The sequence below is a fragment of the Catharus ustulatus genome, chromosome 9 (genome assembly GCF_009819885.2).
Source record: "Catharus ustulatus isolate bCatUst1 chromosome 9, bCatUst1.pri.v2, whole genome shotgun sequence".
Classification (NCBI taxonomy): Eukaryota; Metazoa; Chordata; class Aves; order Passeriformes; family Turdidae; genus Catharus; species Catharus ustulatus.
The window spans coordinates 1,686,102-1,702,567 of NC_046229.1; the positions used below are offsets into that span (position 1 = coordinate 1,686,102).

General features: G+C 43.1%; 2 protein-coding genes across 3 annotated transcripts in view; both read right to left on the bottom strand.

Annotated features, from left to right (window-relative positions):
* Positions 1-1,285: 1,285 nt before the first annotated feature.
* LEPROT lies at positions 1,286-4,807 on the bottom strand. The gene is made up of 4 exons (XM_033068111.1): positions 4,748-4,807; positions 4,530-4,605; positions 3,667-3,853; positions 1,286-2,486 (listed from the first exon to the last, which is right to left on the bottom strand). Exons 1-4 carry the CDS (start codon positions 4,761-4,763, stop codon positions 2,370-2,372), a joined length of 396 nt encoding a protein of 131 aa, XP_032924002.1. The 5' UTR covers positions 4,764-4,807; the 3' UTR covers positions 1,286-2,369.
* A 1,013-nt stretch (positions 4,808-5,820) lies between these two features.
* The window catches only part of LOC116999910 (putative tyrosine-protein phosphatase auxilin), a 50,217-nt gene continuing 39,571 nt past the window's right edge, over positions 5,821-16,466 (bottom strand). For both annotated transcript variants that reach the window (XM_033067033.2, XM_033067032.2), the window contains exons 13-19: positions 14,905-15,057; positions 14,124-14,192; positions 13,377-13,511; positions 11,192-11,437; positions 10,564-10,709; positions 9,357-9,533; positions 5,821-8,017 (exon numbers count right to left, since the gene is read on the bottom strand). In XM_033067033.2, the coding sequence (XP_032922924.1) occupies positions 7,916-8,017; positions 9,357-9,533; positions 10,564-10,709; positions 11,192-11,437; positions 13,377-13,511; positions 14,124-14,192; positions 14,905-15,057 (1,028 nt within the window). In that variant the 3' untranslated portion in view covers positions 5,821-7,915. The remainder of the gene's footprint in view (positions 8,018-9,356; positions 9,534-10,563; positions 10,710-11,191; positions 11,438-13,376; positions 13,512-14,123; positions 14,193-14,904; positions 15,058-16,466) is intronic.

Genomic DNA, 16,466 nt, shown 5'->3' on the forward strand with positions numbered 1-16,466 from the left:
CTGGGCAGGTTTTACCTTCCCTCTCACACCTGTCTGTTGTCACCTCTTGAAATTTAAGCCAGACAAACCTTGAAGCATCAGATATGTTTATTAGATAATTCCAAAAGTCAGTTTTAGTAGGCAACTTGGAAAGAAAAGTAGAATATATTTGAATGTCTTTGTTTTAATACTTCATGATCACAGGAGATAAAAACTGTTTTTACAAAAGTACAAAATGGCAGCAAACAGGATTAGCTGACAAGGAAGCTTTGGAAAAATGCAGATTTCCAGCTGATTCTGAACACTGATGGAGGTGCATTCCCAAAAAATCAGCATTGTGTGGAAATTAAGGCACTTTGGATACACAATATTCACCATTCCAGAGAAAACACAGGAAGGGATGGGACAGAATTCCCAGTACAGACCAGCAGAGCTGAGTGGGAGTGAAGCTCTGGAGGAAAAAATCTCACTGAAATATTATTTTTTACCATATTTGATAACAAAGTAAACTTATTTATAGAGGTTAAGGGACATCTCCATGATTTCAACACAATTTTAAACATTACATGGAAAACTGCATGGAATTCACATTAGGGATTAGTGCACATAGCTACTCCCAAATAATAATAATGAAAATAAAAATAAGAATAAAGCAGCATTGACCTTCTCCACTCAACACCCACGAGGTACCCACCAACCACAGCCCAAAGGGGATACAGTACAAGGGGAAAATTTGGCAAAAAAAGCAATTTAAATCAGCATTTTCTGGTCCTCCTGGTCACTTTGGATTGTCCTGGTTCTCTGCAGAGCCCACAAAGAATTATTTATTTTAAGGAAAAATTCCATCTCAGCTGGTTTTCCTCCCCAAACTCCATCAGTAATTGAGTAATTTTTAGATTTCTATTGCAGCCTTTGGTACATAAATGGAGTAAAAATCCTTCCAGAATCCAACCCCAACCCAAGAGGAGCTAAATGGAATTGTTAGCAATAAATTAAGGATTTATAATCAGGCACTGGCTGGGTTTTATTTCACTGTTTTACTTCATTATTGAGTGAAAAATGTCACTGTGCAAGGAAAAAAGGCATCTTCTTTAAAATCAAAGCAGGATTTAAAATGGACATGATGCTTCATCTGAAAAATCTGGTTTATCATTAAAATAAGTGATCTCCCCACTTTTAACAAAAGCAGGAAGACACTCAGATAATTTGTTATTCCCAGGATTTTTTAAGTTTTTCCTGCTGTGTCTTGGATGGAGCATTAACATCCAGAAAAAATCTGTCAATAAAATTCATGGTTTTTTTTTGTTTTTTTTTTTTTAGCAGGGGACAGCCTGGAACCCCTCAAATATAAAATACAGCTGAAATTTCCATGATAAACATGGAATTAACCTTCCTGAAACTCCATTTCCATTCCATATCCTATGACTGGGAACCACAAAATTATTTCTGTCCCCATTTCAGAGTGTTTAGTTAATTAATTCCCGACCATTCCCATCATTTAAAGCAATAAAATCCTATTTTCTTAAGTGTGATGATGAGAATGTTTACTAGAATAATGCTGTTTAAAAATATAGTGTTTTAATGTGAGAACAACCTTCTTCCAGACAAAAAAAAAAAAGGAGCTGAAGTTTGTTTTAAAAGCAAGGAGAAAATAAGAAATCCTACCCAGAAAAATACAGAGTTGAACATTAAATTGTGATTTTAACTGTCCTGGGGGGAGTTTCTCCTTTTGTGAACCTTCACAGAAGTCATGGCAGCTTTAAGATGCATTAAAATATATTATTAACCAAATACAGCCACAATTTTTAAATTTAATAGGGACAGGAAATATCTTTGTGAGGACAAAATTATCTTAAACATTAAGTGGAAGGGTTTTTAAACCTTTCATTAGGCAGTAAGAGTTGACATTAATTACATTTGGTTTTGTATCATTAAGAAAAATCACAATTTTTCTCAAATTACAATTAATGAGATGTAAATGAAATACATTAATTAAAATCCTAATTAAAGCAGAAAGATTGATCAAGCTGAACAATCCCCATCAGGATAATCTTTTTATCATTCTTTGATTTTATGGTTAAAAACCCAACAGGAATAGTGACCAATGGCTCAATGCAATTAAACCAAAAATTAATGCAAAGAGAGTGAGAAATGGATAAAACTGCTTGTAAGTTTTGTAAACTTCTCCAAGGAGAAATTCCCAATAATTCCAGATTTTAGTGACTGTCAGCACTGTCCCTTTGGCTGAAGTGCATTTCAAAAAGCAAATTATGAAGGGATAATGTAAAGCCAGGTGGATAACAGACCACACACATTATAATATTTATACATACACACAGGAGGAATAAAAAGCTGTAAAATATTCAGAATTACCAGCACCACAGGAGCTCCTACCACTGCTCCCAGCTAAAATCATCTCCTCTGCCAAACACAAGGAAAAAGCCTAAAATTGTAAGGAAAATGACTGCATTGCCAGCCAGCACCAGGCCACAGGCTCCCCATTTGATCTGAAATGCAAGAAATGGAACAATCAAAGCAGTTCTTGGACAAGATGCTCAGGGCAGTCAATTCTAGGCATTAGATCAGCTAAAATACTAAATAAAAATCAAAATACTACAGGAAGATGCTAAAAGCAGAACAGGCAAACAATAAATAATTCAGTTTGTGTGACTAATTATTCAATTAGCAGCTAATTGTATCACTAATAAACACTCCAGCCAAGCTACTGCTAGGATTTAGAAGAAAATGATGACTTGCCTTACAAATCATTAAAACACACCTAAATCAGAGAGAAATCTGGTGAAATTCATGCTCTCCTTTCATGGCCATGCAGCAAAATCAAAAGATCTTTTTAAATAAGTAACAGGCACAGAAAATGTGGATTTAAAAGCAAACAGCTTTTTGGTTTTTTTTCACTAGCTGCACAAGTAATTTACTTAAATAAGCAACATTTGCTTTTAAAATACATGACAGAGAGTTCCCTCTTGTGGTTGTTGTGGTGCTGCCAGGCCACAACTCCAAAATAAAAATATCAGGGGAATTTATTATTATAATTATCATAATTATAATAATTTATAATCATTATAATTTATTATTATAAATTTTATTTATTTATTATTATAAATAAATTCAGAGCAAGCACACCAAAGTGAAGGGAAAAAACCAACAGGACTCAGTAAAACATCCCTGGGGGGCTGGGACAGGGGGAATTCTTTACCTTTCACACAAATGTGACCAAAATCTCTCCATGGAGAGCAGAAAGCAAAGAGGAAAGAACTCAGAGTTTCCTCAGGCTTTGAGGGAACAAAGTTTGGGAAATGATTTGAGAGCCACAAGGAAGTTTGGCCTTTTAACCCCTCACAGTTTCCAAATTTGCAGCATCCTAAGGGGAGAATTCAGACATTCCAGGAGAAGAAATAAGGAAGCTGGAGCAAGAAATGATGCAAAGAGTCATGAGGCAGAGAGGAGGAGATGTTATCTTGTGTTGGACAAAACAAAGCTGGAGGGGAAAAAAAAACCAGCTAAAAACTTTTCAGTCATGTGAGTTTTGGGGGTTTTTTTCAGCTCAAAAAGGCAAATTTCAGTGGATTCTTTCCACCTGCACACAGCACCAGAATGAAATGAAAGCAGGATTGGAGATGATATCCAGTAAGGGATGCCTGGGAATAAAAATCAGCAAGGACTTACAGCTTCCACCCGTGCCAGGATGATGGGAAATCCAAAGGCAGACACAACAATTCCTGTGGTGAAGAAATAGGCCAGCTCCCTGCAGGCACTGCTGGCTGCATCGCTGTCATCACCCACTCTCCTGGCAATGAAGTGGGGAATGGGGCAGAGGAAGTAAAAAATCAACACAAACAGGGGCCAGTACACACTGGGAGGGGGGAAAAAAAAAAGCATCATCAGTTAAAATAAATATTTCAATCAGGAAGTTGGTGCAATACCCCTAATCCTACTTTTTGGGTTGAGAAGTGGATGAAGATTCCACCCAAAATGGGGCAATTCCACCTCGTTTTCCCTGCACTGACAGAGCAGCACCACCCTACACGAGCGAGTGGTGATTTATTTTAATTTTCCATTCAGTTTTGACTCATTTTGCTGCAATGCACTGGAGCAGCTTTCCCAAATTACAGGGGTGAGCCAGGCACACCCTTGTATTTCATCTCTGAGAGCTCTCAGGAGCCTTCTCGGAGTTTTTAAAGAGTTACAAAGATCACAGAATTGCAGAAGTTTGGACTTGAAGGGAACCCAGAGCTCACCCAGCTCCAGCCCCTGCCAGGGGTGGGGACATCCCACAAGGAAATTTGGAGGATTGTTCAAAAAGACAGGAAATTAAGGAAAATGTTGGTGTGAGATTAAAAAGCAAGGTGGCACCGCTTTTCCCCAGGCAGCACAGAGCTGTTTGCATTTTTATTTTAATAAAAGGAAGTGATGTTTAATCACAACAAACCCCACGTGCCAAGCGCCTGGAAGCGGGGGGGGAGCGTTCAACAGAGAAACACCTCAATTAATGAATTTTAAACACAACAAGCTTTGCCAAGGCCGCTCACCCGTAATACTCCAGGGCGCAGCCCAGCATGAGGAACGTCAGCCCGATGGCTCCGCTGAACGACAGCGCCACGAGAGCTGCAAAGCACAGGGCGGCCGGTGAGGCGGGACATCCCCCTCAGCGCCGGGCATCCCTCCCCGCCACTCCCAGCCGCCCCACCCCGCGCTGAGGCGCTGAGGCGCTGCCCGGGCCGCGCTCCCCTCACGGAGCTCCCGGTACCTTTCACGCCCGCCATGGCCGGGCTCCGTTGGCACCGCGCGACTTCCGGCTTTGGCCCCGCCCCTTGCGCCGCGTCACGTGACCGAGCCTTTAAAAGGAAGGGCGGGGCGTGAGGGCGGATTGTTCCCGCCACGCCCGCGCTCGCGCAAGGGGCGGAGCTTCGTGAGGGGACGGGTTTAATGCAGCAATCCTCACCAAAAAACGCGTTTATTTTCATATATAACCTCTGTTTTAACACCTAATGTGTATGTGTGCGCATTAAATTCATATCTGGCCCTAGCAAACGTAGATTTGTGCGCAGCTGCGGTTTGGATCCGCAAACACGGCTTTGGAGAGCCCCCGCCCCTCAGGCGCTGCCCTTTTGTGAATATTTTTTACTCCTGAAAATCTCTGATTTTGCCCCAAAAAATGGAGCCGGCTTTTGCCTCCAGCAAGGCCACCTCAGGATCTACATCACCACTAAAAAATTGTACAGTGTTTTATTTTAAAGCCGTGTTTTCAAACCTTGGATTTTTGAGGTGACACTTTGGAGCTCCACAGAAGCCCTTTTGCCCCAGTAATGGCTTTTTTACCCATTAACAGCTTTATTAATTCAGCGATGGCCTTTTTGCCCCAAGAATAATTTTTTTTTTGCCCCAAAACCAAACTTTTTGACCCAACACCAGCATTTTAGTCCCAAGAAAAGCCTTTTAGAGGGAGATTTTGCACCACCTTTTCAATAATTTTTTTCTTCATATCCATTCCTCCTCAGCTCTTCCCTTCATGCATTCCCTGATCCATATTTTCCCCATTTTTTGTTATCTAAAATTACTTTGAGCCACAAGGCTTATTAAAACAGGCTTAATCCACTAAATGCTTTAAAAAAAAAAATTAAAATTTGGGTTTGCTGGTTTGTTTGGCTGTGGGTCTCTGAAGGCAGTAACCTAAGAATAGCAGTGCTAAATTTCAATAATTCCCAAATAATTTGGGAAAAGCTGTGGATAATGACAAAACTGACCCAGCCAGGGCTCACCACCCCTCACACAGGATGTAGGACTTGAACCTCGTGGTCACAAGCACAAAAGATACCTGAATATGTTAATTTGAGCTTTTTAATGTATATACAAATGTTTTAGACCAGTCACAATTTCATCGAGTATATACTGTATTTACAAAAATTACAATAATTTAGTCAAACAGTAAACCTGAACATTGATAACCTCTGTCACTAGCAGATATGACAAGAATGGGTTTTTTTTTTTTTTAGTTAACTATTTGGATATACATACATCCTAATACTTTCATGCATCCATAAAAACATTAGGGATGGAAGTAATCAAAGCTTAAGTGGGGAAGAAGGGTTTGGTGATTTTTTTTTTTGGTAAAGTTTAATGATGGATTTGTATTTTGTGAACGTGTATCCAGAGTTATGTGCCGTGACAAACTCGATACAAAGCTAATGAGGTTTTCATCATTAAAAAAAGTACATTATAGTAATGAGATCCTTTTTATTATATAGGCATAGGTCACAATATCTACAAATGTGAATGAGAAACAATAAACCAACAAATCACAGGAACATGATTCACATTCCAGTTATCTCTTTAAATAAGACAAGCACATACTGGATCAAAACATTAATAAATAACATCCAGTTTGTTACTATTATCTTAAGGTCTTTTATATAAAAGGAGACCTAAGTGTTGGTTTCACATTTTCAGTTAATGGCAGTAAATAATGGACCAGTACAACAAAAGGATGTTTTATACAGAAAGCCATGGACTTTGACACACTGTCTTTGCAGTAAGAGCTTTGCCACTTGAAAATGTAAGTGCAACAAGTAGTGGATTGTCTTGAAAAACCACCAGCCTTAAAGACTCACATCTGATGGCAACCTGTTCCTGGGGCAGTAAATACACACAATTTCCTGCCCATCTTCTGAGTATCCCTCAAATACAGATAGGTGTTGGTAAATAAACTGCTAGCTTTAGTTACTCTGCAAAAGAACGCCAGAATTTGGGGTGAAGTTTGAATTTCAACTCGCTTTTGAACTAGGGAAGCTGCTTTCAGCTTCAGCACAGAGAGATTTCCTGGTGATGTTATTGCTTTGGTCCAATATAAACTTTGAAGATAATCAATTTGCACTGGAGTGACCTCAGAAATCAGACCTGGTCTGTGGATGTGCACCACGATCTGAAAAATGAAGTTGCAACAGGTTTCAGCCTGCCAAGAGCCTTGGCCACGTGCTCTGGAGCTGATAAAGGCATAAAGGTGATACAAGTGGGCTGGGAAAAGTTCTGAATCCTCAGGAGGGGAAGTGTTGCCTAGGAAGGGGGAAGTTTCTAAACCTCTCCAGCAGAATTTTAACTTGTTGGTGTTTCTCTGATGGTTTCAGGCTGCTGATGAGAACCACGGGAAATGCAGCACGCGCTCATTCCTCACTGGGACAAGGTGAATTCACCCTTCCCCCCAAAACTGCTGCTTGACAAACCAACAAGGGGCTGTTGGATCAAGGACTTGTTTGCTTTCCAAAGCAATTCTGCCTGCACATCTCACTGTGGGACTGGCAGGTGAAGCACAGCATTAACGCAAAAGCAGCTGCCACACTGACCCAGCCCAGGATTCAGCTTTGGCTCTGTTCAGCCACACTACACTAGATGAGCAATTAAGCAGCAAATGGTGACTGTTAGGAGTGTGCCTAAACCACAGCTGAGCACTTCAACTGGATAATTCCATCCAAACTCAGAGAAAAAAAAAATGTACATCGAAGTTTGGGCCTCACCAGCAGCTGTCGAACTCAACTGAAGCATTGCCATATCACACCTCACAAAAAAAGAAAAAAAAGTAGGAAATTCACCAGCTACACTTTGTTGGAGACACACCAATTCCACCTTTTCCCAGTATGTGTTCTCTCTTGTCCCACTGGAATTCAAAATAAAATAGAAAAGTCACCAGAAGCTGTAACCCTGTGGCTCTGGTCAGGTGAGCCAGGTGGCCAGAGCTCCTCTGAGCTCAGAATTCTGGAGACAAGTCTTAGGAAACCTTTCTCATGCTCTTCATGATAAGTGTTAGGCTCTTAGTTTTCTGAAACTTCTGAATTTCCAGCCAGAGTTTGGTTGATCTGTGATATTTGTGACAAGAGACTATAGAAGCACTAGCACGGGTCTGGAGTGGAGGCTGAGAAAGTTCCTAATACAAGGGTTTCTGTCCTTGGTTCTCAAATTCTGACCAGGCATCGTTCAGCTCCATAAATATCATCTTTGCATATTGTTCATATGGCTGCCCAGTAGCCTGGAATAAAAGCAGAGAGAAAAGAGGGATATCAAAGGTCCCAAACCCAACCACAACAGCTGGCACATCAGCAGATTCCCAAGCAGTTCCATGAATTTTCCTTGTCAAAAATAAGCTACTCTGGAAATTCCTTAAGAATTTCTTGGCATTGCTGCTCCTCAGAGCTCACAGCCCCCAGAATGGGATAAAGCACTGTCCCATGGGCATAATAAATGTGACCTTCTAAATAATAAATATAACCTTGGCACTGGGAGAGGAATTTCACCTGCATGGAAGGGGAAGAGCTGCCACCTGACACAGTTCCTGGATGAAATCAGAACCTCTGCAGCCCACATCCTCCCAAGCCTTGAGACCCTCAGGGCCTCCATTCCCTGCCAAGAGAAGTTTCCTCCTCCCCATGGGTGTCCCAGGGCAGCAGCCAGAGCAGGAGCCACGAGCTGGGCAATCAAACAAGCTGATGGTTCCACTGCAGGAGCTGGGTTTGGATCTCCTTTAGCAGCAGAACAGCTGGGAGTCAAAGTGAGGGTGACAAAAGCTCTGGATTTGTGCTGCTTGAAGCAGGTTCCAGGCACAGTTGTGGGGCTGGGAGTGGTTTCACAGAACCCCTGACTGGTTTGGGTTGGGAGGGACCTTAAACACTGAATGGTCCCATGGGCAGGGACACCTTCCACTATCCCAGATTGCTCCAGCCTGGCCTTGAACGCTTCCAGGGCTGAGTTTAGACTTCTCAGCTTTCAAAAAACCAGCAAAAATGTTAAGCTCCCACTTTGCAGCACTAAATGCAGTAATGCCATCCAGCATTTCAGAATCCCCCCCAGGTGGAGCAGCCCAGCTCACCTTGGAGCAATCCCAGATTGCTCCAACCTGGCCTTGAACGCTTCCATGGCTGAGTTTAGACTTCTCAACTTTCAGAAAACCAGCAAAAATGTTGAGTTCCCACTTTGCAGCACTAAATGCAGCAATGCCATCCAACATTTCAGAATCCCCCCAGGTGGAGTAGCCCAGCTCACCTTGGAGCAATCCCAAATTGCTCCAATCTGGCCTTGAACGCTTCCAGGGCTGAGTTTAAACTTCTCAACTTTCAAAAAACCAGCAAAAATGTTGAGCTCCCACTTTGCAGCACTGAATGCAGCAATGCCATCAAACATTTCAGAATCCCCCCAGGTGGAGCAGCCCAGCTCACCTTGGAGCAATCCCAGATTGCTCCAACCTGGCCTTGAACACTTCCAGGGCTGAGTTTAGACTTCTCAACTTTCAAAAAACCAGCAAAAATGTTGAGCTCCCACTTTGTAGCACTGAATGCAGCAATGCCATCCAATATTTCAGAATCCCAGCTCACCTTGTCGGGGTGAACGACGAGCACAGCGCGCCTGTACACCTTCTTCACCTGCTCTGGAGTCACCAGGTCTGCCATGCTCACAGGTTTCCACTTGGTCTCCCCTGCCCACAGCACCGTGTGCATGGTGGACAGCAGTGCCCTGATATTCCTCTCCTTCCCTTCAATCCACTCCAGCACCTGCAGAAAAGAGGATGAGTCTCTATTTATGTCTCAGATATTTCACCAGGACAGAATTTCATTTTAACAGCTGTGACCCCGAGGAGCATCTTAAACTTCCTTCCATTCCTTTAGAAATGGAAATGGATTCTTTTGAAATTTCTAAAGAATCCATTTCCATTTCTTTAGAAAACCTTTGTCTGATTGTCACTAATTTTTGTATCACTGCTTGAAAGTTAAGACAGACTTTGAACAACATCCCTGCTAAAAACACTGACTTAGTAATGCTTGATGGAACAGTCAAAAGACAAATTAAGTGTTTAACTGTCTGGTTCTTTAGCAAGGTTAATTGCACACCTAAACTAAGCTCAGCTAAGCTAAAATGCAAATGTGAAAACCAAATCATAAGTAGATTTTAGAGTTCCAGGCTGAGCTGTCCCAATGAAATAAAAATACATCAGAGGAAAGAGAATTATATTGGGAAGGCCAAATCAGTTGGGAGCTTCAGTGACTCAACAGCTTTTGTTAAAAAGGGGAGCTGGGCAAACTCCATGGCCTGACCTCTGTCCAGCTGCTGAGGCTGATGTGGTGCTCAGGATGTTACTGTCACTTCCCAAAGGTTCAAACCTTCCCACAAGGCTAAAACCAGGAATTTTGGGAGGGTCAATCTGTTTTCTAGAACCTGGCTTTTGCTGCAGCTTTTCCTCTGAGTTCTCTCTCCTGCAATTCCAATTTGTGGTCTCATATTTCACACACAGAGCAGGACAGGCTGAATTCCCTTCCCTTCCATGAGAGATCTGCAGTTTGGCAATTTATTGAGGAGAGATGAGAGAGCTCCAAAGCAGGCAGGATTGATGAGGCAGAGGATTAGTTCAATTAGCTGTGCCTGCTAATCAGGGCTGGAGTGCTGGGGAAGAGCAGCAGCCCAGCAGTGACACTGAGCAAGCCACTGTTGATGTGGCCTGGTTGGGGACAGAAATGTCACCTTGGAGTTTTAAATCTGCTGAGGACATTGAATGACTGGGAGAACATCCCCAAGAATTTTGCTTACTTTTAGTTTCTCAGGGTCCATCTCCTTTGCCATTTCTTCTTTTCTCATCTCAGCTATTGTTTTGGGGCCCTTCTTGTCCTTGTGAGCATTAAACCCTTGACCAGATAATAAATCTTCAAAATCTGCAGACACTTTTGGCTTGGAATCTTGAAAACCGAGAAGATTTGAAATTATTATCATAGCAGGGGTGCATTTAACACAGACTTTCAATATGAGATACATCCTTTGGTTAATCATATTAATAATTTCCCAGTGCTGATGAACGTGCAGGTTCTCATGAAAGATGTTATTAATGTTGTTAAATTTAAAAGTACTTAAAACTTAAAAATACTTTTAAGTTGTTTTTATTCTAGCATCCCAGAATGGTTTGTGTTGGAAGGTTTATCCAGACCATGGGCAGGGACACCTTCCACTATTTCAGGATGCTCCAAGCCCCATCCAACCTGCCCTTGGACACTTCCAGAATTATTTTGGAAGCTCACTTGAAACACAGAACTTCCTAAACAGCACAGTTAAGAATCTAGCACAGGCTAAACCCCCAAATAATCAACATGAGCGACTTGCTCAGCCCTACCCTGCCAACCAAAGATCCATCCCAAGGCACCCCACCCAATCCCAAAGCTCTCACCAACATTAGCGGCTCCTTTCCCCCGCTCCGCCTGCGCCCCCTGCGAGAAGCTCACGTTGTAGTTGGGCTTGTTCTGGGGGGAGGCGTGGGGCTGAGCTTTGGGCTGTGTCCCCTGCCAGCCGTATCCCGAGCCCTGCTGCCACCCGGTGCCACCCATGGGCTGCGGGGGTGGCTTCTGTGGGGACGGGGGGAAGCCCCCGCCCATGCCCGTCGGTGTGGTCGGCTTGCTGGCGAACGAGGAGCCACCTGCGGACAACAGGAGGGCGTTCAAACAGGAATCCAAGTCCCCCCCGGGCTGGATTTTTATCCTTTTGTGCCCCAGAGATGGGGGAACTGAGAGGCGTTTTGAAAAGGTTTTATTCCATTTTCATGCCAGTCTCGTATGGATGGTGAGACAATACAGATGTTAAATGATGAGACAATACAGATGTTAAAATTCACAAATGGTGAGACAATACAGATGTTAAATGGTAAGACAATACAGATGTTCTAATTCACAAATGGTGAGACAATACAGATGTTATAATTCACAATGCAGATGTTATCATTCACACCATCACAATCACCCCTCGTGAGCTCTACTACATTTTCCATTGTTCTATTTCTCCAAAGTATCTAGTCTTTTCTTTTTTCTAGCTCCATTTCTCTCTCAACAATATCTATCCTATTCCATAGCATTTCTAAATCAACGTTTCTTACCTCCAAGTTTACATACAAATACTGTATAACCCTTCTGCCCAGCCCTGAAAACTCTCCACAAATCCATTCCCCACACACCAGGCTTCCTTTTTCAGCTCTGCCACAATTTTTTTTTGCCCTGAGGTTGCTCTGTGGGTTGTTTATAGGACAGCACCTGGCTTGGAGGGTTTGAGGAATTGGAAATTCCTTGGAAAGCTGGATGTAGCAAGGAGCCACAGCTCTGTGTGGATGGTGGGACAGAATGATTAAAGTTGGGAGTGACCTTAGAGCTCATCCAGTCCCATTCCACTTGTCCAGAGCCCCACCCAGCCTGGCCTTGAGCACTTCCAGGGATGAGGAAGCTCTGGGCAGCCTGTGCCAGTGCCAACACCCAGCTGGTGGTGTTGAAATTCTGTCTCCTCACGCTGTGCTGATCAAAACCATCCACAGAGGTGTGTCCAACACCTCACTGCTTTGCTTTAGGAGATGCTCCCCTGCCTCTGGTTGTGCTGGTGGGAGGTACCAGAGTCAATGTTTTGTTATTTCACACTGACATCCACACTCAGCTCCCAGCCTGGGAATGTGTCATGGAAACTGGATGAAGTGCTTTCCATTCAGTCCCGACCAACAAAAATGTTGCTTAAATATCCTGGGGATGCCAAGCCATTTGTTTTGAAACCCCTCCACTCTCCTACAGGATGAGTGTTTTAGAAGGACCTCGGTGCCTCTGCCTGGGGCTTGGCAGCTTTTTTATTTTGCTCCTGCAGAGCAGCCTGAAATCCAGCAGAGGGAACTGGGAAACCTAATTCCAGAGGCGTGCTGGGGCTGACGCAAAGGGGAAAACAAACATCACACCAAACCACAAGGGCTCCAACAGAGCTGAGGGCAGCAACAAAAGCAAGAAAAATCTATTTATCACACTCAGACAATGCTGGGCTGTGGGGAAAGCTTCGATAATTTCTCAGAACTGCCTTTTAAACGTTGGAAATGAGGATTTGCTGATTGTTTTATGACATAAACAAAGGGGAAAAGCTTTTCTTAAGCAGTCAAGCTTAGAATAGATTAATAGATAACACTGCAAATTAGAGGCAGATCAATTCCACAGCTTTTCTCACAAAGCAGAAAAATGAGTCAAGTCTAGAAGGAAGTAATTCCTCAAGAAGCCCAGCACCTTTGCAGAGCCAAATTCTCCTCCCAGGCCTGCAGCAGCACTGGAACACAGAGCATCCTCAGCCAGAGCATGTTTGGGCTGAGCAGAGGTTGTGCTTTGCAATCCATGCAGCCTGCTGAGCTCCCTGCACTTTGCCAGCACATTTTTTTTTTTGCCTGGGGATCAGGAAAAGCACGGATTTGTGAGAGTTCACAGAGAATCAGGCAGAAGGGAAAGCCTGGCAGCAGCACTGCCATGCAGGTGGGTTGAGAGGCCCCACACACACTGCTCAGCCCATTTCTCTAAAAGAATCCTGGCAATTTATTCTTTTCCTTTTTGAAAATAAGGGTTACAAACCTGCTAAACTCGCTCCAAGACTTCCCAGATCAGCAAATGGATCCAGTGTTTGGGGTTTGGCCTGATGAGTGGGAGTGCTGTGGAGGGATCCTGTAGGACTGGTGGCAGCAGACTTACTTCCCATTCCTAGACCACCTTAAAAAGAAAGAAAAAAAATATATATAAAAGAAAAAAGAACATTTTCCCTCCTGTTTGATATGAGTGCAGCTCTTCCCCAGTGCTCAGCCACATTAAAATTGAGTTTTCCATTGTCAGGTTCCTGAGAACCTCAGACTTGTGGCACTCCCATCCCAATTAGGAGCAGCAGCAGCCGTGTTCCCAGACAGGAATTGTGACACATGGGTATATTTTAAGAACTAGAAGCCTTCAGGAAACAACTTTGGGAGGCCAGACACACTCTCCCAAGATTAGAAAGAGTTGTGCAATCATTTAGTGGGAATGCACAGCACTTCTCAGGTTTTTCCCAAGGCTTTACATGCAATGAAACAATCTCTGGAAGTCTCACCTCACCTGCCCTGCTCTGGGCTTGAGGAAACAAACCTAGATTTTTATTTTTTTTTAATATGGAAATCTTCTTAATTTTTTTAATATGGAAAATTTTTTATTTTTAATTTTTTAATTAGAGGGAACCTGTTCTTTGCAGTCACTGGCAGAATTTTCCCTCTACCTCTCCCCTCTCAGAGCTCCTTAAAGGTTTGGGTTTTTTTGGTTTTTTTTGCTAACCACCCTGAGTTTTATGACACATACCTGCTTTATTGGGCCAGTCCCAACCACTGGAAACATCTGGTTGGATGGAAACCGTTGGAGTGCTGGAAGCTGAAGAGAATGATTGGTATCAATATCTCAAACTGCCAGCACAGCCCAGTGGCCACAGGAGCCACTGGGACTCTGCAAAATCTAAAAACCTCAGGGGGCTGGAACTGGATGATTTTTAAGATCCCTTCCAACTTTCCAGGGAGATCCTCCCAAGGAACACGTGTTGGATAATCAGGCACAAACAAATCCATGACTGAATGTGCTTCAGACAGGCTTACACATTAAATTTTGGGAATTTTGTGAACAAATAGAAGAGAATTCCTTCTCTTCAGCTAAATTCAGCTGTGAATTTGGTTAGGGTTAGTACTGGAGCTAAAGGAAGTTGGTGCCTGCAACTAAAATCACCAAAGGCTGTGTGTTTCCTCTAAATATGGCTGTGTTTAGTGCAATTAATGGTAGTTTGGTTAAAAGGAGACCTCATAACCACAGGAATATGTGGGCAGACATTCTTCATGGCCTCTTTTTTCATTGATATAAATAGCCTATTAATTAAGTCTAAGACCTGAGCAAAACTCAGCTCATCCTACCACACTTCAGATGCTGAATATACTTCAAGTCCAGAGAGAAAAAAGCTCTTTCCTGTTTCGTGGGGTTTCTGTGGTTTAGAGTCATTTTATGGGAAGCATCAGTTTGTGCTTAATGGTTCCATTTCTATTTCAAAGCAACATTTTGCATTTATTTAAACACCCTGGAAGGGCCTCCCCTTTCTTACCCATGTGAAAGGGATCGCTGTGCACAGTTGGTGAAGGGCTTCTTGTGGCTTGAAGGAAAGGATCCCCAGGGCCAGCTGATGAGCCAAGGAAGGAACCCAGGAGGTCTGGACCAGTTTGCTTGGGGCTACTTCCAAATGGATCAAAGGCAGTGGCTGTGAAAATATATTTGAGAGAATATTTGCACCAGGAATGCTGTGGGGAGAGGAAAGCTGATAGCTGCAGGTAGCAAATAGGAAAGAACCTGAGGCTGGGGGGGAGCAACTGGAAAGCATCAACATCCCAAATTCTGGGCACCTAAAGAACCCCATAACTTGGTCATGGCAGCAAACTGAGCCCACCTCTCATTTCCTGAGAGAGGCTGAATTTAGAGCCAGGCAAAGTGAGTATTAAAGTGTTCAGGCACTTCAGATGGGTTTTAACTGTTAGTGGAGGGTGGAAGACAGTGTGGAGCTTGGAGTTACTGCCCTGGTGCAATTCCTGCCATTCCTGCTTCCTCTCAAGGTGATTTCAGGCTGGCAAAGGTTATCCATGTTGGGGATAAAAGGACTTTTAGAAACAGCTTTAGAAAATAATGGGTATCTTTTCTACATCACTTGTTACAAAAATCCAGTTCTTCTCAAACTCCATTTTTGATCAATTTGTTCAGTCTTCTTCTTTCGTGTAAAACCCTAACAAACTCAACCAAAAGAAACTCCTGTGAAGTCACTCAGATCCATGTCAACAAATTTAAGGCCAAAAGCATCCTGAAAGATGCAATCCCTAGAAGCTCTGCCCTGTGGAAATGATGCTACTCACTACTTATGTTACTCAGTCACTACTCTTCACTCAATTCCCGAGCTCTAATGCTTGTTTTCCTGAATTGGGACAATTGAGCTGTGTGATTCTGGCTCTGCAGAGCTCATAAATCCCTAAATCTTTTCCTAATCTGTTGCTGCACCTCTTGTGTGATATGTCTGCAAAACCTCCCCTGACTGAGAGCTCTCAGACTGAGCCTCAGACAGCCACAGAAACCTTCTCCAGGTACAAGTGACCAATTTCTTCCACTAAAACTTGCATTCTTCTTTCTCTTTGCACTTGCTCTGTTTTATCCTTCAAAAGATCCCTTTCCATATCTATCCAACCTCTCCAGCAGCCTTGGAAGAAACAGAAATTCTCTATTTCCTAGTCCAGCATCACTCTCACAGCTCCAAACCCCCTAAGTTAAAAGAGAAATTCAACTCATGGTGCTGTCGCTCTACCCCAACCCCCAGAGGATTTTTTTTCAAACTCGTGTGCACTCTTGGACACATCATGAGAGAATCTCCAGTGGTTGTTGGTGTGAGGAGCCTCCAGCAGGGACTGGTTTGGTGAGGATGCACCAGCTTAGAGTAGAGTAGAGTAGAGTAGAGTAGAGTAGAGTAGAGTAGGGTAGAGTAGGGTAGAGTAGAGTAGAGTAGGGTAGAGTAGAGTTGAGTAGGGTAGAGTAGGGTAGGATAGGGTAGAGTAGAGTAGAGTAGGGTAGGGTAGAGTAGAGTAGAGTTTAGTAGGGTAGGGTAGAACAGAGTAGGGTAGAGTATGGTAG

What these genes read in the sequence shown, in the direction of transcription:
- LEPROT (XM_033068111.1), bottom strand. An exon ending in TGCGCCCTGGAGTATTACGG is followed by an intron (nt 3,854 to 4,529) that starts GTGAGCGGCCTT and finishes CCCCCCTCCCAG; the next exon opens with TGTGTACTGGCCCCTGTTTG. An exon ending in TCCTGGCACGGGTGGAAGCT is followed by an intron (nt 2,487 to 3,666) that starts GTAAGTCCTTGC and finishes CTTGCATTTCAG; the next exon opens with ATCAAATGGGGAGCCTGTGG.